General features: G+C 34.5%; 1 protein-coding gene across 16 annotated transcripts in view; it reads left to right on the plus strand.

Annotated features, from left to right (window-relative positions):
- The window catches only part of SLC4A10 (solute carrier family 4 member 10), a 377,604-nt gene that overhangs the window by 339,708 nt on the left and 16,987 nt on the right, over positions 1 to 20,909 (plus strand). For all 16 annotated transcript variants that reach the window (XM_007965141.3, XM_007965143.3, XM_007965144.3 and 13 more), the window contains 7 exons: positions 193 to 354; positions 1,781 to 1,894; positions 3,341 to 3,502; positions 9,652 to 9,903; positions 11,135 to 11,203; positions 16,828 to 17,001; positions 17,702 to 17,824. In XM_007965141.3, the coding sequence (XP_007963332.1) occupies positions 193 to 354; positions 1,781 to 1,894; positions 3,341 to 3,502; positions 9,652 to 9,903; positions 11,135 to 11,203; positions 16,828 to 17,001; positions 17,702 to 17,824 (1,056 nt within the window). The remainder of the gene's footprint in view (positions 1 to 192; positions 355 to 1,780; positions 1,895 to 3,340; positions 3,503 to 9,651; positions 9,904 to 11,134; positions 11,204 to 16,827; positions 17,002 to 17,701; positions 17,825 to 20,909) is intronic.

Here is a 20,909-nt window from a genome sequence, read left to right on the forward strand (position 1 = left end):
AAGTTGAACTTGAAAGTCGTAATGTTAAATCATTGCGTTAAATCAGTGATTTAAGCCTGTTAAATCATTGCGAGAGCCAGAAAGGAAAAGCCTCAGCATCTGAACTACAATTGATCAGAAGGTGTTAGTTTTCTGCAAGAAATGTGTCCGGTTTTTTCTTAGTAGCTCCATTTGTTTTACTTCCTCTGGCAGGAATGCAAATCATTGCATGGAGAGTATGTTGGACGGGCCTGTGGCCATGATCACCCATATGTTCCAGATGTTCTATTTTGGTCGGTGATCCTGTTCTTTTCCACAGTTACTCTGTCAGCCACCCTGAAGCAGTTCAAGACTAGCAGATATTTTCCAACCAAGGTACTTAGACTATAATTTTCTTGATCTAAGTGTAAAATAACATAGGACAAAAGAAAGAGTAATTGGTGTAATAAAGGGAGCCACTGAAAGGCTTTTGTGTGAGTGAGCTGCCAGGTTAGTTGTGGGGTGAGATGAGGGGCTGAAGAGAAAGAATTTTGTGATGCAGGTGCTGGGAGTGCATATGCAGGCTTTTCTCCTAACTGCAAACCCCGCAGATCAACTCCTACTTTCCTACTGACGTTTTTGGAAATGCACAGCACACACTGCATTACTGATTGTCACTTTTTTGCCCAGTGAACAGTGGGAACTCTTCCAGCCTGACAGATACCTCAGAGGAGCCTATATAACATTCTCTAATTGGGGAAGCCCCCGCAAGACTCATTGGAACAATATTCTCTTTTTCAGTGTTTAAACCGTCAGTCCCTCCCCCTAACCCACTACGTCTGCATCTGCATATTTGGAAAGGAAAGTAAACAGAGAAACAGCTTAGTTCAATATTTAACACTGCAAAGTAACACCTATAATGTCTGATTCCGCCAAAAAAAAATTTAAAAAAAAGGAAAAGAAACAAGGAAACAAGCTTCTTAGGGATGAGCTATAGATTATGATCAAAATTCCACTCTGGGAAAATATTTCAAGAACTGTTCCTTCCGAAAGGAGCTTCTTTTTTGTCACCACTTTCTTCCCTAAAGTGGAAGATTCATTTATTTCCCCAAAAAACTTAGTCTGATTAATACAAAAACATTTTTATAAGCTGAAACAATAATCTGAAGCATTTTGTGTATGCTTGTGTGTATGTCATAAAGGCATCTTAAAATAGACTAGATCTGGATAATAATTGTATGTGAATATTTGCTCAGAATTGGCTTTATAAATAAGAAATGGCTTTAAAAATTGGCTCACATAGAATAAATTTTAAATTTGCCCACTCTGTTGTGTACATTCCCAACTGTCATGCTTATATTCTAGATAAACTAAAACATTATGTTTCTTTGATAAAAACAGATAATTTTATTTTATGATACTTCAAGTTTATCTTATTAAAATGTTACCTGTGTGAAAGAGATCCCTAAAATCCACCAAATTCTGCCCATGCTACCTTATTCTGTGTTCTGAATATTCACATGCATGGGTTCATCATAAAGTTAGATTTTAAATAAACATTGAAAACAACTCAACCACGATGTAGCTATTCCATAATGCCTCATTCTGGAAAGGTTGAGTGTGTACCAATCTTAACGACAGTGATACATAAATATATATTCAGGTTCTGACAGAGCTAATGGTAATCTTATAGTATGCATAAAATATAATATTATGATATTATGTCATAAAGTGTTTATAAAGTGTGACTCTAGATTATGTTCCTGAGTATTCCTTGATATTTATAGCTACTTTAAGTGACAAGTGTTTTCATTATTTTTAGGTTCGATCCATAGTGAGTGACTTTGCTGTCTTTCTTACAATTCTGTGTATGGTTTTAATTGACTATGCCATTGGGATCCCATCTCCAAAACTACAAGTACCAAGTGTTTTCAAGGTGAATTTATCATAACACTTACTATCTCTCTCCCTCTCCCCATCTCTCTCGGTCTAATCTTCATTTAGATGATACCTATAACCCTAGTACTTAGGATTTTCATGAAAATATAAAGAATTTAGATTAGAAGAGCAGTAAATGAAATGCACACAGCATGGCTAAAATTGGGGTCTAATGTTTAAAAAAATAAGAATTACAAAATATAAATAATTATAAATATAAAAACTACTTGAAAAAATTTCCTGTCAATTCTGACAGTTGAAATATATATATATAAAACATTCTTAAAAGATAAGGAAGCATTTGAAACTAAGAGAAAAGGATTATCTTGGCAGAATTGTACAGTGAACAAGGCTTGAAAAACAGATAAAAATAGATTGGAAATAGAATTCTGACCGTGTTACTAATGAGGTACAGTTTGAACATTCCTTATCCAAAGTGCTTGGGATGAGAAGTGTTTCAGAGTTCTTTTTTTTTTTCTTCAAATTTTGAAATATTTGCAAACACATAATGAGGTATGTTGGGGTGGGACTCAAGTCTAAACACAAAATTTATTTATGTTTCCTATATACCTTATACATATAACCTGAAAGTAATTTTATACACTGTACTTAATAATATATGTGACCTATCACATGAAGTGAGGTGTGAATTTTCCACTTGTGGCATCATGTGAGTGCTCAAAAGTTTCAGATTTTGGATCATTTCAGATTTCAGCTTTTCAGATTAGGAGTGCTCCTTTGTTTTCTCTGTCAAACAGGGCTGGGGACTTCTATATAGGACTCTTGTCAGGATGAAATTTTGAGAATCATCTCAGACAGCAGTCATGTTTGGAACCCTTCCCTGAGCCTCTGCTCTGACCAAGTATCTTTTTTTCCATTTTCACTCAATAACCTCTGCACATCAAAAATAACAGTTACAATACCATAATGATGTATTCTGTTTAGATGTCTGTCTCTGATTCTAAACTGAAAGAAGCCTCTGATTTATCTTTGTATCTCAGTTCTAGAACAGCGTTCTATGTGTCAATGTGCTATTTGTAAATTTCAATACATTTTCCAATAGTTAATGGTAAATATTGATATTATTTTATTTAATACAGGTATTGATTAAGAACACAGATTTTTCAACAAGTCTGTCAGAGTTTAAATCCCATCTCTACCACGTACTAGCTTTGAGATCTTGGGCAAGTTACTGGATCTCTCTATGCCTCAATTTTCTTTTCTGTGTCATCTTTAGAGTGTTGTGAAGAAAAAAAAATGAGTTAAAATATTTAAAGCACTTAAAATGGTTTTAAGTGCTTTATGAGTATTATTATTATTTATTGTAGCCCACTCAGCTCCTCTGTTTATAATTATGGCTTTCCTGTTAGCATCTGTAAGACTTAATTTGATCAAGTATTCATTAATCCAGTTCATAACTATGCACATCCTTTACTTTATACAGCCCACCAGAGATGATCGTGGCTGGTTTGTTACACCTTTAGGTCCAAACCCATGGTGGACAGTAATAGCTGCTATAATTCCAGCTCTGCTTTGTACTATCCTAATTTTTATGGACCAACAGATTACAGCTGTCATCATCAACAGAAAAGAACATAAGCTAAAGGTATATTTTAACATTCATTTTAATGTAAATCATTATGACTTAACTGATATTAACTGATGTTCATTTGACTTCTCCTGTATTCTTATTCATTTGTATGTATAATTTTTATTGTCTTACAAGATACTTGGTCTTACAATGCTTTGAGAATTTACTTATTTGTAGCACTTGGCTGAGCTCAAGTCTGAGAACTCACCTCCAAGGCATAAAATAAAAAAACATTGTCAAAGTTCTAACTTTACCATATTTAGCATATTTTAGTGAAATAACAATCTGTTCTGGTGAAGTACAACCATACCAACTTGTCTTACATCTGAGATTCCTCTATTCCTCTATTTAACCCTAAATGTATCTATTACATTTAATTCATTATCAGAATAAATTACAACTTCAACTATTTCTTATTTTCTTTAATTATTTTTCTTTCTGCCTATAACAACAAAATCCAGACATAAACGTCACAGTTTGGAAGTGACATCTTTGAGTTTTATTGCAGATTTCACTGTCTCTTTTATAAAAAGAATAAGTAAATATAGATGTGTCTTGGTTACATTCTGACCTTGCCATTTTTCAGTTGTGAATAATCAAAATTGTTCACTGGTATGCAATTTGCCTGAGATTTGTAATGTAAGCACTATCACTTACTTTCAGGAATATGTTAAATAAAGTCAATGAAATCATTAAATGGTTAAAAATAATCTGCATCAAACCTTGTAAAAACAGAACATGCACAATCTTGTTTTTGTTTTGGTATCATGGGGAAATTGCCAGCTATTTTCACATACCCTTTAAACTCTAGGAGAAAAAAATCATTGTCAGAGCAACAGAAATCATGCTTTATAGGATTTCTTTTGTAAGAATGTTAGAAAGATGAAAAAAATCTCTGATTAAACTCTGATGCAATATATTACGTTAGTGCAAAAGTAATTGCGGTTTTTGCCATTGCTTTTAATAACAATAATAACATAAATGTAAGAAAGCACACTTATTTGCAATAAATCTTATGAAGAAGGAATTTTGAGTATATGGTGGAGAGAATGTGTGTCTGAAAGCAAAGGACATTCTTCATTCTCTTTGTAGAATGTAACTTCAGAATTCTCACAACTTTATGTATTTTATTAAATGACACATTTTTAAAAATCAACTAAAAAACTGTTTTAGGAAGAAAGTAAGCCATATAATTATTATTTACCTTTCAAAAAAGATTTTTATAGCCTTCATAATTAGGCAGAAATTCTAGTGAGTCCACTGAAAAAATTATCCTTTGTAAGGGCCATCAGTTAAATGGATTCAGGCAGCATTTTTTTCTTGTTGTAAGTGGAATCATATTAAAACAAAGTGTGGAAGTGAAATGTGTGCTGAGATTGTTATTACCTTCCTGGCCATTCTGAATCTTTGCCCTTTCCTGGGCCCTCAACCTTATAAATCACATGGCACTTGCTCTTACTCCATGTTCTTCATGAGCCCTTGACATTCACAGCCTTTCCAAAGCTCCACATTGACAAATACACTAATTTCCCCCTTCACATATACTGTGGAATAACAAAAATGTAATAAAGCATTCTTCAAGTGGTCCTTTCAAGTACTTGCATTTATAGAATTAAATGCAGAACTAGAACTATTTTTGTCACTGAAATAAACCTAAGGCTACATTACTAAATCTGTTTTATTGTGCAAAGAAATGATTATGTAGTCAAAAGTTTCATATTTTTGCCCCTTACTACTCTGGATTTAGTAAGTGAGACAGCAAATCTGGCTAATCATAAACTCTGCTATATGGCCACAGGCAGAAGAGTCAGCCCGTTCTTGGCCACTGCGAATCGGAACTCTCCATCCTCCTCCTTAGATATGAATACTTTAAAAGCAAATTTCTTCCAGTGAAGATGTATTTTGTCTACATTGAATCCCTATTGGGCCTACAACTCTTACCTCCTTAAGCTTCTGTAGAGTGTGGTCTGATGCTACTGGGTTTCCCGTTAACAACAACAAAATCACCTTCTCAGAATGTTATTTACTCAGAGTAACAGTTTGTTCCATAGTACTTCTCCCCACTTCACTGAAATGTTTGCAGTCTCCTGGCTTTGACTTGAACCACATTTTCACTAAAAGATGTGTTTCTTGAGTATATCACCAGACCACAAGCTAACCACTTGTGAAAGCATTTTCAGCTTTTACTAATTTTCTTTTCTCACTTGAGAAACCCATTTTTGCCTTGGTTGGAGCATTCCCCGAAATTGTTTAATGAATCATGTTTTGTAGTTTGTGTATCAAACACTTGGTAGACTCCACATCATGTATCTAAGTCTACATACACCCAAATCAACTCAGAATTCCTCTTTTCATTCTTTATCTCTCCCAAACATATTTTAGATCTTTTTACTTTTTCTTCACCTCTATTGCCAGAACTAGTAGCTGGTTTTCTTTTAGACGATATTTCTCATGCTGATAAAAATGTTTTTATTGGCCAGGCACAGTGGTTCACGCCGTAATATCGGCACTTTGGGAGGTCGAGGCAGGCAGATCACGAGGTCAGGAGTTAGAGACCAGCCTGGCCAACATGGTGAAACCCCATATCTACTAAAAATACAAACATTAGCTGGGCGTGGTGGTGGGCACCTGTAATCCCAGCTACTTGGGAGGCTGAGGCAGGAGAATCATTTGAATCCAGGAGACAGAGGTTGCAGTGAGTTGAGATTGCACCATTGCACTCCAGCCTGGGCGACAGGGTGAGACTCTGTCTCAAAAAAAAAAAAAACAAAAAAACAAACAAACAAAAAAACTGTTTTTATCATTTCATGAGTGTCACTATGTACACAATAAAGCTGTGCTGCACTGTATTGGTGACTTACTACTCCCAAAGAATGCGGGAGCTCAAAATTAGTAAAACTCGAACTCATTGCATTCTGTTATCCTTCGGATGGCTCCAGAGTGAAAGAAGAGGCAAATATAAAAATTAGAGAATGTGAAGTATCATGTATATTATACATAAATGTACATATAAATCCATACTCTCTCTAGCATTTGTTTGTTTGTTTGTTTGTTTGTTTCTCCCTTGGAGAAGTGGATTAGGCATAAGTTAACTGAATCCCTTTGAAAAGCATTAAAAATATCTACTTGGGTTTTTTAAAGCACATTCTCTAAATGTGAAAAGAGAGATATAATCTTATAAAAAAGAAAGTTTCTGTTAAGATACAACTGTGGGCTTTTCTACATGTTTCTGTAGACAGTTCAGGCTTCTTTTGACATCATTTTTAATAAACAGCAATACAATCCCGGATCACTTGAGTAAATGAATGCATTTGCAACATTCATTTGGCACCATATTCTCTTGATGATTATGGCATTTGATATGTTCTTTTTTGCCCTCTTTGTCAGCCTGGTTCTTCATGTCAATCTATAGTCTTTTATGTGGTTAACTTGACAGATGCAGGAAATTGCTGCCAAGCTTTGAAATGAATTTTTTCAGCAGTGGCATCTGGGTATCAGATGGTCCTCTTGGCTGGCCTCTTGTCTTGCTGCATGTTGGTTTTAGTGGGGTCTGGTGTAGCATCACCTGTTGCTATGCTCCCTTTTCCTCCCATATGTCCATTTCCTGTGATTCATGGATGAATGTGAGAATAAAAGCTCTAGCTCTGTCTTTATTTGAGAAAAAAATCTACAGAAATATGTTAGAAGGTGTAGAGTTCTCTCTCTGACAAAGGGGTACTTCTCTTTGGCTGGCATGCCTATCAGCTAATAATTTTGTTACAAAGTCCAAGTTTTTAAAGACATTTTAAATGAAAGGCAAGAAGGATACTGGTTAGTTAGGGGAAGAGCAAGAAGTGCTTTATTTATTTCCTTTGGTTTACATTGAATCAAGATGCTCCCATTGTTGTACAGCATAATTAGGGGAAATTATATTTTTGTTTTTGTTATATATTTATACATTACAAAGCTAGCTTTATGAATTCAGAAAAGAAATTATTTCCTCTGAAAGAATTATTTTGCCCACTTCCTGCAATTCAGAATCCGAGTGTTTACATTTGTATCGTATTTTTTAAACATTCAATAAGAGCTATTGGAAATCACTATCATGACGAAGGTCTCCCTCATATTATTGAGCTGTAGTGAATGTGGACTCTGAGAAATTCCAGGTGTGCTAAAAAGTACAAGCCTGACTCTCAAGGTCCCCTGTCTTCTGCCCTCCTCTGATGTTCATCTCACAGCCACTAGCTCCTCTTACATCTTTCGTTTTCTCTTAGCAGTACCACAATTTTGCAAAACAACTCCAAGGGAGCAGCATTCACATTGTACTACCTTAGAGGCAGAGGCTTAAGTATGAGGTCCTTCACTGTTCTACATCCTTCTCCCTCCAGAGTTGCTAGGACAAAACACTTCTCAAGCTGCTTAAGACGTTGTCCTTTAAAGGGACCAAAATCTGAGTTCTATTCTATGGAATTACACCTTCCAAAATGTTTTACAAAAGGCCAAGGTACAATATTACGGTCCTGGCAAAGCTTTTTCCTATGCTTTTTTGATTATGCTGACACCAGGCAGTTTCTCTTCCTACTCTTCAGCTCTTACTAATCAAATTTTTTTTGAGTTACTTGCAAAGAAAAGTTTCCAGAGTCATATTCATTCAGGAAATTGAGTTAGACATTTTGGTGAATTGTAGCATTGCCCCAGTAAGCTGAGCCAATGAAGGGTATCACTGCTTTGTTGCCAACATAGGAGGAACAGGTCCTTAGGTACATAACTCTCATTTTCTCCTCACTATCATCTCTTGCACTTTTATAATTTGGAAGGGATGAGCAGATAGGAAAGAAAGTACAACTGAGTTTAAGAAGCTTGTTACTAAGAAAACAAAATCACAGAGAAAGACTACCATGACAAATATGCAACAGTGTGTTTCACACTCCAGGCTATAAGAGCTTTCATATTAACTGCAAACTGCTTGAAGTTATATAAAACTACCGCTAAAAAACAGACTATTATTCTCCTAGAAGAATTGGTAATTTCTGCTCATGATCATAATAACAAATTTAACTGCTGTATTTATTTTAAAATTACACTTACTAAATTTGATTCTGAAAAGTTTGATGCATATTTTATTTTCAAAAAAGTCAATTTGTAACTTTTATTGATTGCTTATTGTGTGCCAATGATTGTGCTAAAAACAAGAGGAAATACTGAGAAGTTATATAAGTTATCTGCTCTTAAGAAACATAGTAATAGTTTTATTAAGGAGCCTTGAAACCTAATGAGTACAAAAGAAACATTTATTGCTTAACCATTAGAATATAATAGTACCTAACATTTTCTGGTCGCTTTCTATTCAACAGATATTATTCTAAATTATTTACAACATTAACTAATTTAGTTATCACAGCGGTCCAGTGAGGTGCCCTCTACTATCATCATCACCATCATTTTCCAGATAGGGAAAAAGAGACACAAGAGCTTAAGTGATTTCTTGGTTGAGCTAGCATTTCATTCCAGGCAGTCTGACTCCAGAACTTATATTCTTAACCACTTTACTATACTGCCTCTCATGAAGCAGTCACTAAAAATTACAAAGGAAAGGTGGAACATAAAGTAGGCCAACCCTTTGGCTGCTTCTGTGGCTCTACACTTTTGGTTCCTACAGGGTATGGAGGGAGTGCTCTTCCCGATCTTTGATTTCCCTCTTCCGAGAGCACCCTGTCTGTGCAAGAGGGCAGTTTCCACACACCCCACTGCACCTATTTTTCCTCCTTTACATTTCCTACCTGGGTCTAGGAAGCACTTAGTTTGCAACACCTGGAGGTTATTGACAGTGGAGTAGCATAACAGAGGAAATAGAAAACAAAAAACTGTGATTTCTAAGGAGGGGCTTAATTTGTCTAGTGTTGAAACTTAAACAATTTAGAACAAGATAGCACTATATTAAGGAAAAAAATGACTATACAGGGGAGCTTAGGCTCCATGATATTATTTTTTTTCTAATAAAAGTCACCCAATGAGACAAAAGAGGGCAATTGGAAACTGAATGTTTGTTTAAGAGTTTACTCCAGGAGATCTGATATGAAGGGCTTGTTGAGTATCATCAGGAAGTGGTTTCTATTCGCAATCAGGCCATCCTTAGCCCTGTTGTTGACACAGTTTCTTTCTCTCTTTCTTTCTTTTTTAAACAGAAAGGTTGTGGGTACCATCTGGACCTATTAATGGTGGCTGTCATGCTCGGTGTATGCTCCATCATGGGCCTGCCATGGTTTGTGGCTGCCACAGTCCTCTCCATCACTCATGTCAATAGCCTAAAACTGGAATCAGAATGTTCAGCTCCAGGAGAACAACCCAAATTTCTCGGCATTCGGGAGCAAAGGGTTACAGGGCTTATGATTTTTATTCTTATGGGTTCATCAGTCTTTATGACCAGTATTCTGAAGGTAACGAAATCTGTCTTTATGAACTTGAGAGAAAGAAGAATATATTTATCATAATTTAATATTTTCATTTGAATCTGAGCCATAAATTTGCAAATATTGTGTGGCATGTGATGAAAGTGATGAATTTCTTAACCATGTTTATATAATTCTTCATAACCTAAGGGAGGGAAATTATGTCCTATATTTTAAAACCGTTAAATACATAAAAATTTAGTCTGGCAAAGTAAAATTTGATGAGTAAATTATTGTAACAATTTTGAAATGGTGATCAAGCTATGGGAAAAAGTCGCTCATTGTTTCTGACTGACTTGTGACCTGAATTCATTACAGGCATTCATAAAGATTCTATTTTCTTGTCAATGGATAAATATATTAGCAGTTAATATTACTTACTATTAATAAAATATAAAGGTGAAGGAATGAGCCTGGTCCATTTTAAGGGCTCTATGAAACCACTGTCTGGACATCATCTTTGCATATGCTGATTTTTTTCCCACAGAAAACTTGAAATCTATTTTAAAGGGGATTAACTTGTAATTATTTTGTCATGTAATTTTGTCAGATATTTCCAAGGTGTGTTAATTGTGCTATAAATTACAGCACTTTTTATTTGCCAATAATTTGACATTTTAATTAAATTATTTAATCATTTACTAGTTTACTAGTATTTGATCATTAACACAAGTACCTTTGCAAGAATTATGTAAGTAATTATGTTATGTAAGTAATTATCTTATAGACATAAGATGATGGTGAACTATTCCAAAAAAAAGAGAAAATCTGAGTAATCCATATATTTACAAATACCTGGCATAATGCAGGAAACACATCTAAATGTTAGCTTCCTTCTTTACCTTTAATCCAAATATCTTATCTTTGTAAAACAAAATTCAAATTGTCTCTAAAGTGGCATAATAATAGTATTATTGTTCATTATATACTACATGGTTTTTAAAAATAGATTTTGACTTATTAAATAATTATAACAGCCCTATTGTTATCATCTCCTTTTAGATATTGGGAAACTAAGGCACAGAGAGCTTAAGTAACTTCCCTAAGGTTACACAGCTAAAAAGTGCTAGTGCTGGAACTTGAATCTATGTCTTCTGAATCTGTACTATACTGTTTCTACTCAAAAATGCCTTTTTTCTCCATTTTTTTCTTTGATAAATGCAAAACCACAATGTATTTGAAAATGATTTGTACCTTTTCTCCAATTGTTCTTTTACAGTTTATTCCCATGCCAGTGCTATATGGAGTGTTTCTTTATATGGGTGCTTCATCTCTAAAGGGAATTCAGGTAAATTACTTACAGTACTACAGGCACATCTGTGATGACTTATCTTAAGATCTACTGATAAGTCATGTGACAGCTAAGAAAATGATGCCACCTGAGGAACAGCTTTTAGACCACAATTAAATTTCTTCAAACTTGTTTTTCTTCAAAACTTGTTTGAAGAGTTACAAAAGTTAAAGAAGATACTCTCCAGCATCTAAGGTTCATAAACTTATGGTATTTTATTTATCGTAAGTATGTTAAAACTGTAAGAGGCTTAGATTTTACAGCATTTTTAGAAAAATCATAGTAATATATTTCAATACATATCCAAATATTTATAATATTTGACACTTTAATCTTGTGTATGCATATCTATTGGTAAGAATAGGAAAAATCTTTATGTACAAAGATGTTCATTTTAACACATACTGTTATAATATTGGAAACAACTCAATTCTCTAACAGCAATAAAATAATTAAGTAACCTATGGTATATTCACTGAAAATTAATAATTTTGTATCAGTTAAAGTTCCAGTGTACTTTTAGGAACTACAAAAGTAACATGGCAAAAATGCTTACGACATAATACACAGTAAGAAACTACTGACCATAGGTTTATAAAGCCATGAGTTTGAGATGGGTTGTAAAGGAAGGTGTAGAAATAAAAACGATTTGTTGAGATAGTGATATCCTGGGGTTTTTACACCTTGTGTTGTTTGTTTTACTGTTATATTTATAGGATTATTTTTTAAATTAGACTAAAATAAAGATATAGGCAGTTTCAAGTATAAGGGGAACTTTGTACATTATTTAAGTAAGTATTGGTTAAATAAATATTTTAGGCATGAATTTGGCAACAGATCAGTCAGATGGTTCTGGTTCAAGATGTCCCATGTGGTCACTGTCAGGGTGTGGACAAGGTCCACAGCATCTGAAGGTTTGATAGTGCTGGAGGATCTGCTTCCAAAATGTCTATTCCACAACTGTGGGCATGAGGGCATCAGTTCCTTTTTACCTGTTGGTAGGATGACTCAGTCTTTTGCCACAGTAGCCTCTCCATGGAATACTTAGTGTGTCTTCAAAACATGGAATGTAACTCCTTCAGAGTGAGCAATATGAAAGAGAGAGAGAGAGAAAGAAAGAGAGCGAGAAAGAGAGAGAGGAGAAAGAAGGAGAAGAGAATGAGAGAGAAAGGATGAAAAGTGCTTTTTTATTTAGTCTTCAAAGTCATACATGGTCATTTCCACGTTTTCTATTTGTTAGAGACTATCCGCTAAGTCCAGCTTGCACCCAAGTGAAAGGAAAAGGGAGACTCTATCTCTTGAAGAGAAGAGTATCAAAGAATTTGTGGACACATTTTAGAACCTCCACAAGTGTATTCTAAATGTTTACAGAAGCTGTAGGCAAATTCTTCCCACATATTTCTTTTATGATACTGTTATTAGTTGAATAGTGTGTGTTTCCTGAAAATTGATGTCCACCTGGCGTCTCAAAATGTGACCTTATTTGGAAATAGACTATTTGCCTATGTAATTAGATACGGATTTGAAGACAAGATAATCATGGTTTTAGGGTGGGCCCTAAATCTAATGACTGTGGTCCTTATAAGAAGAGGAGAGGGGTTAGGTGTGGTGTGGCTCACGCCTGTAATCCCAGCACTTTGGTAAGCCAAGGTGGGCAGATCATGAGGTCAAGAGATCAAGACCATCCTGGCCAACCTGGTGAAACCCCATCTCTACTGGAAACATAAAAATTAGCTGGACGTGGTGGCAGATGCCTATAGTCCTAGCCACTCGGGAGGCTGAAGCAGGAAAATTGCTTGAACCCAGGAGGCGGAGGTTGCAGTGAGCGGAAATCACACCACTGCATTCCAGCCTGAGCAACAGAGCAAGACTCTGTCTCAAAAAAAAAAAAAAAGAAGAGGAGAAGACACAGAGAGACACAGGGAAGAAGGCCATATGAAGATGTAGGAAGGCAGGGCATAGTTGGCTCACACTTCTAATCCCAGCACTTTGGGAGGCCAAAGTGGGTGGATCACCTGAGGTCAGGAGTTTGAGACCAGCCTGACCAACACAGCGAAACCTAGTCTCTACTAAAAATACAAAAATTATATGGGTGTGGTGGCGCATGCCTGCAATCCCAACTACTCAGGAGGTTGAGATAGGAGAATCACTTCAACCCAGCATGCTACTGCACTCCAGCCTAGACGACAGAGGGAGACTGTCTCACAAAAAAAAAAAAAAAAAAAAAGGGAGAAAGAGATTAGAGTTTTGCTGCCATTAATCAAGGGTGCCAGGAGCCACCTGGAGCTGGAAGGCGCAAGGAACTTTTCTCCCCTAAGACCTTCAAAGGGAGTGTGGCCCTGCCAATATCTTGCTTTAGGCTTCTGGCCTCCACAAGTGTGAAAGAATATATTTCCATTGATTTAAGCCACCAAGTTGTGGTAATTTTTTAGGACGGTCCTAGCAAACTAATAGATTTCTACTTAAATTGTCCCTTGAATAATCTTGTTTTATAATTTAACATTATTTAGCCCAACACTCCAATGTTCTTGAAAAAGAGACTAGAGGCTTATTTATCATATAGTATTTTGTCAACTGAAAAGCAAAAATAAATTGCGGCTTTTTCTGTGACACAGCTAGACTCACTGCTGTTCATAGCATGTAAGAGGATAGTTAACCCGCAGGACAGGCAGCGCAGGATCTCTGTTCCTGAGCAAATAACTAACCAGCTTGTGACTTTGGAAGAAGCAGCAGCACTTAGGCCTTAAGATGGTACTGGGTGCCAGTCTGAGGCAAACTTAAGTATGAAGTCATTGCAGGTCACGGAACACCCAAAATTGATAGTATGACTGACTCTTCATCCTGACACTGGGAAACAATTAACTGGGAGAGGGAGATGGTTGAGCCATGTTATGTGTTTTAATTTTACTCAAATTAGATTTAATTTGCTCATTTAAAATTTCATATATGAAAAGTATAGTTTGATAGAATTGGTTTTGTAAGGCATTAGAGAAGAATACTGAAGAGGTTTTGTTATATTTGTTTTTCTTTTTTCCTTTTTTTTTTTTTTTTTGCCTTTGGCAAAAGTTCCATGAGTACTAATCTCATCTGTAAGTGAAAAGTATTTATTATTAGGCCCCAGGCTCACACAAATACAGCAGCAGAAGTTTAAGAAACAAAGTAAAATCATTTTGGTGATAGGTTTCAACAGATTTTTCCCTCTAATTCCACATGATTTTATACCCATGAGGTTTAGAATTAAACAAGAATGTCAAGTTTTGGAGTTATTTGGGATGTGAATCTTTTAAATGAAAATTGAAGAAAACATTATCAAAGGCCCATGAGTTAAATATAATGGGTTTTAAAGAACACAGATGAAATAGCAAGCTGGGGCACACGTTGACGAACAGGGTCTCACACTGAGAAACAGGGTTTGTGAAAATGTAAGTGACCCCAAGCCCAGGAAGTTGAAATTCCTATTTGGAATTGTAGCTAACTGGGTGGGGAAATGTGATATTGATTCTAGGATGTAATAAAAACCAAATGTAAAACTCAGAATACATTTGTCATGATGATGGTTCTTATTTAAACATATACTGAATATCAACAGTTCCAGGAGCATGTTACTCTCTTACCCTATTGAAGGAATCTATGTTACCTGCTTGTTTGGCAATATTAAGAAACTTATTATCTGAGCTTCTCACTGTGAAACATGGCAGAAAAAACAGATCACAGTGTTCTCATGAATGCTGTTTCTGTATTCAGATATATACCCACATCTATATTCATTCCAACACTTCAGGAATCCAAAGTAAAGCAAATGTGCCATTTAAACAATAACAATTGAAGCACCCACACACTGAAGTACACTTATGCAATAACATAGCTTCACAAATGGAGAAATGGTGGCTGGGAAAAACTAGTTCTATAGAAAAGGAAATATTCCATTGTAAGCCAGAAGATTTTATTTTACTTCTTTCCTATTCCTACCTCTACCGTGCACCAAGTTTTTGTTTATTTAATGACTTTTAAGTTTAAATGATATTTAGGAAATAGAAATTTTAAAACCTAATGACACATACATGGACAGAATGGAGAGAGATTAGTCAGGAATGAGTTCAGCACTTAGTAGTCTGCATATAATGTTTCAATAATATTTTTGGAATATATAAATGAATATGAATAAATGAATGGTCGGGGAATGAACTAATGTATGCACGATTCTTATTTAGATAACTGAGGGAAGGAAGGCCGTGTCATGCCATAAGACACAGAACACAGAAGGGAAGATAGGTTTATGTTGAGTTTGAGATTCTTACTATATATACAAGCAGGTCCTGGTAAAACAAGGTGTTTTGACTCTAACATTTTGACTCAATGGACAACTGTTCCTTTGCATATTAATTTGACATATTTGATGAGAATTGCCTACAGTTTTTAAAATAAATTAGCTAAAAAATAAAATCTAGTATTACTTTTGGAAAATGTGTAATGGATGTTACTGTAGAGATGGCATGAAATAAAACAGTGACTGACAGTGATTGAAACCATTATTTTCTAAATAATCGCCTCTAGTTGGAAACACTGAAAACTGCAAAACTTGTCCGAAGAACAATAAACCAAACAATCTACATAAAATAAAACTATCATGTAGTATGATTCGTTAGTAAATAAAATGTGATTAAAGATTTAACCTTCCTGTGTGCGTTTAATTTATAAAATTCAAATTGAGAAAAATTGGTTTGCTTGATTAAAAAAAAGCCCTCAAAGTCAAAGCTGTAACATAATAGTATGCAGTACTATAACAATAGTTTTATGTAATACTATGTACTATCTTTATGGCAAGATTGAAACAGAAATAACATTGATTGAGATGAAAGTTATTTTAATAAAATACAACTGAAAATATACAAATGACAGTGCTGCATATAAAGTGAATCAAGAAAAAATAGAGTTAACAAAATTTGCTCTGGAACATACTTTATTAACAAAAATTTATTTAGGTTAAATTTTTATGGTTAAGATGTTTGTGTTCATAAAGACAGCATCTAAACTTTTGTTGGGGATTAAACGGGCAAAGTCAAAACAGCAGAGTCAAAATAAGGAGGTTAAAATACCATACTTAGCAGCTGGATAAGGGTCTAGAACCCAAGAGAGAGCTAAGGCAGAGATGTAGGTCTGTGAATCATTAGCAAGTATGTGAAGGTCAAAGCCATGGGTATGGATGAACTATTCCAGGAGAAAAGAAGACAGAGAATGCAAGTCCAGGAATCCCAATACTGAGGGGCACATAAAGAAAGAGTTTGTGATGTGGCAAGGAAAAAGAAGATGGTAGTTATGTTTTGCTTCACAGGGCTCCACTCTTCAAGGTAGCAATATTTAACATTGGCTTTCTATTTTTAAACTCTTCTAAATTGTAACCCGTCTCCATATTCAAGAAAATGTGGGCTATTATTAAACTGAAATTGTAGTGTTTCAGAGGGTAAGCGTAACAATCCCATTGTCCTGATGCCCAGGTATCAACTTAGTGTTATCCAGGTATGTCATTTAACCTAAAATTTTGAACCGTATTAAACATCAACTTGTCCTACTTTTATTGTTGTCTTACACCTAAAAACAATTTAGTCTGTTTAATCTTTTAGTTCTTTGATAGGATAAAGCTCTTCTGGATGCCTGCAAAACATCAACCAGATTTTATATACCTAAGGCATGTACCACTTCGAAAAGTGCATCTCTTCACGATTATTCAGATGAGTTGCCTTGGCCTTTTGTGGATAATAAAAGTTTCAAGAGCTGCTATTGTCTTTCCCATGATGGTATGAAACTTCTGTCAACTCTTTTTCTCTTTCTCTGATTTGCTGGTCTCTTTGGAAACAAACACATGAACTGAAATTGGAACAACTGAGTCATTTTGAACAATTATTGGAAAATATAACTTTTGGCACTAAAAGTTTGAGAATGCCTATGAATTTCAGTGATTCTTATTTTTGTCTCTATCACTCTGAATGTTTGTGGTTGTCTGAATTAATTGACGTTGGATGGAAAAATGCATCCTTCCAAAATTTAACATTAAAGATACTAGCAAATGTGAAAAATTAGGAGGATTTTAAAAATAACATTGTATTAAATGTTTCAGGCAAGTTTCAAATACTTCAAAAACTATAGTGAATTTGAATGACTAAATAATTTTGTAATTATTAATATAGATAAGAATGTTCTAGTGTTAATTTAATATAGTATAAACTATTAACTACATGTATTTAAGGAAACAGTCAAATTCATTTTATATGTATTTTTTAAATAGCTTATTTAATTGACTCTCATATTGGGTAAAATCATAGTCATTATTTTGGGGATGTAGAAGACTAGATAATGTTTTATACATATATATCTCTTTAATTTTCACTTTAATCTCAGGCCTAATAGAAATTGTTTCTACCAGAAACCATACCGGCAAATCTACACCACTCGCTTTAATTTTTTTTCCACTTTAAACTAGTTTGTTATTTACTTCAGGTGTTAGCCCTGGTATTTGTAAGAAAGTTGATGGACTTGTTGTTCACGAAGCGGGAACTCAGTTGGTTGGATGATTTAATGCCCGAGAGTAAGAAAAAGAAACTGGAAGATGCTGAAAAAGAAGTAAGAGCAAAATCAATGTTTTGTAAAGAAAGAAAAAAGGAACATAGTAATATTTCTTTGCAAAACTAAATTATTGTTTTTATCTTTATACAGTTGTGTCTTTAGACAGTGATCACTAATAACCACAAGTAGACTAGTTTGGAAGTTTAATGTTTAAAATCATAAAGATGTGAACAGACAGAGAACGAAGATCTTACAGGAGGAAACCAAACCCTAATGAAATAGAGAAATACCTTGTACTAACCCTCCAAATTGTAAGGCTCATTTTTCTGATTCCTCCCCCATGGATGGCAGAAACTTGCTGATACTTAACTATTTCCAAATTATGATTGTGCAGTCATTGTTTTGTTGTTACATATGTGAGAACAAAAAGAAGAGACATTATTACTGTTGGCATTTTCCTAGGGAACAGAGTTTTAATCAAAATATTCTAATGAAGAATTATTTATTCTTGAAATAGGTGAAATGTTTACTAGGAAAAATGTTGATCTGATTTGCTTTTGAAGTGATTTAAGATTGAGTAGATGTTGGAGAAACTTCTGGAATTTAATTATTTTTACAGGTTACTTATTTATTTTATTCTATTTTATATGGTATAACAATGTATTTTAAGTTTCATGGCATATTTAAAGTTTATATCTAAGCCTGAGTCTATTTTGAAAGCTACTTAATCAACATTTTTTTAAGTATATAAAAATTACAAAGAGTGTAAATGAGGGGAAAATAAGAGCCCATACAATGTAAAACACAACAAAATTTTCACGTAAATAGAAATGAAATTGAAATAAAATATTCAATGAGAATTACGCTATTTTTCTCTATAAGTAGTCAGTAAATGTATCAACTTTCTATTTGCTCAAACCATAGATATATCTCCTATTTCCTTTGGGAAATTCATTTGCAGATGTTTCGGAGGTCTTAGTCATTTAGTGAGGTCAGATCAGGCCATAAATCAAATGAGGTTTTTTTCTCAGAAATTTCTACCAATATGGCTACGTAATGTGTGATTGGTAATTCCCTTACTCTACATGGTGTTCTATCACTGACAATGGATTCCCACAGATAGATTCATCATCATGATGATGTGTCTTAATTCTGTAAGAATATTTCAATTTTTCCAAATATTGTAGACGGCAATACTTAGAATCATACTTCTAGTAATATTAATGTTAACACTAAAGATCATATTATACAATTGTTATTACTTTTTTCTATTTGATATATTCTTATTTAGATATTAGTGCTTTTTTAAAAAAAATAATACTTTGAGTCAGGTGCGGTGGCTTATGCCTGTAATGCCAGCAGTTTGGGAGGCTGAGGCAGTCAGATCACGAGCTCAGGAGATAAGACCCAACATGGTGAAACCCCATGTCCACTAAAAATATGAAAATTAGCTGGGCATGGTGGCGCACACCTGTAGTCTCAGCTACTCAGGGGACTGAGGCAGGAGAATCACTTGAACTGGAGGCAGAAGTAAGCCTGGTGACAGAGCGAGACTCCGTCTCAAAAAAAACAACTTTGACTAGGATATTTTGATAGTCTCTATTTCTTTTTAGGGCTTTAGTAAATGTTTGCTTTCATCCTCAGATACTCTTCAAGAAAAAATATAGTATAATTTGGCACGAGTTAAATTTAAATAAAATGGACACTAGAACACAGAAATACTAAAACCTTAAATTATCCATATTTGATGTAAATAAAATTATTGACATCAAACACAATACCCAAGAAGGTTTAAATTAATTTAATTTTGATGAAAAAGCTCTTGGCTATGAGCTTCCCTTCCAGTCTTTTTGATAATGTCAGTACAGCAGACCCTTGAATAATACAGCATTTTTAATAATGTTGATGAAAAAAAAAAAAAATCCCTGGCCAGGGCCACTGTCTGTATGGAGTTTGCACATTCTCCTCATATCTGTGTGGGTTTTCTCTGGACACTTCAGTTTCCTCCCACATCCCCAAAATGTGCCCATTAGGTTCATTGGCGTGCCTACATTGGCTCAGTGTGAGTGAATGTGGGTGTGTGTGTGTGTGTGTGCTGCGAGGGAATAACGTCTTGGCCAGTCTTAGTTCTCATCTTGTACCCTGAGCCGCCAAGATAGGCTCCAGCCACCCTCGACCTTGAACTGGAATAAGTGAGTTGGAAAAGGAATGAATAAATGAATATAAATGACTGTAAAATAAAAATTCATCAAGTATACGATAATCACACAAATGTACAAAAACAATTTGGTATGAAAATGCTCAGTGAACACAGCCATGTTGCTATTGTTTTTGAAGTGCTTGGTGGTAGGTTGTGCTCCTTACAATTTTCACTTTGCAAACATTTATTCCTTGATTTGATCCATCCCCACTATGACCTCAGTCATTCACTGACTCACCAGAAATTTGTTAATTCAATATCTTACGTGCTTTTATTAATTTTTCTTACATGTTTGTATAGCTCACATTTATTTCAATGTTTAATATTAAAAATATTTTGGGTCTTTAGTTAGAAGTTTGGTGATGTTTTTGTCACCAGAAATTGCCATAGGAATTTAACTCTTGTTTATATCAATTAGCCTATGGTAAAATTGATTTTATTTGTTCTTTACTTTACTTAATGTCACAGTCTCCAAGAAGCTATCAACAACTTTATGTGAGCACTTACTGTACTATTAATTATACTCAAACAGTAACTTACATATGTAATTTTGCTTCATTTTTCTGCTTTTTTTGTTAACTGTTTTTATTGCTTCTGGAAAAAAAAAGAACACAGCCCCAGACATATAATCATCTCTTTCACAGTATTCTCCTTAGATCATACTCATACCATGAAACATTCTTGCCTTTTAGAAGTTCACAAAATGAAAAATGATATGTAATCTATTATGTAATGTTTAATATTTTTCTGATTGTAATTCAAAGAAAATTTCGGATTCTCCTTTTATTCTTCTGTGAAATAGGAGAGAACAAGCTTAATAATAATTGTGAATTTATTAGAATTTGCCATTCCCACTTCCCAGAACCACTCACATAGCTATGCATGTATGGTACTTATATGTGTGTGTGCCATATGCCCATTTTGGAATTTATGAATCTCATA

Source organism: Chlorocebus sabaeus, chromosome 10 (genome assembly GCF_047675955.1).
Source record: "Chlorocebus sabaeus isolate Y175 chromosome 10, mChlSab1.0.hap1, whole genome shotgun sequence".
NCBI classification, from domain to species: domain Eukaryota; kingdom Metazoa; phylum Chordata; class Mammalia; order Primates; family Cercopithecidae; genus Chlorocebus; species Chlorocebus sabaeus.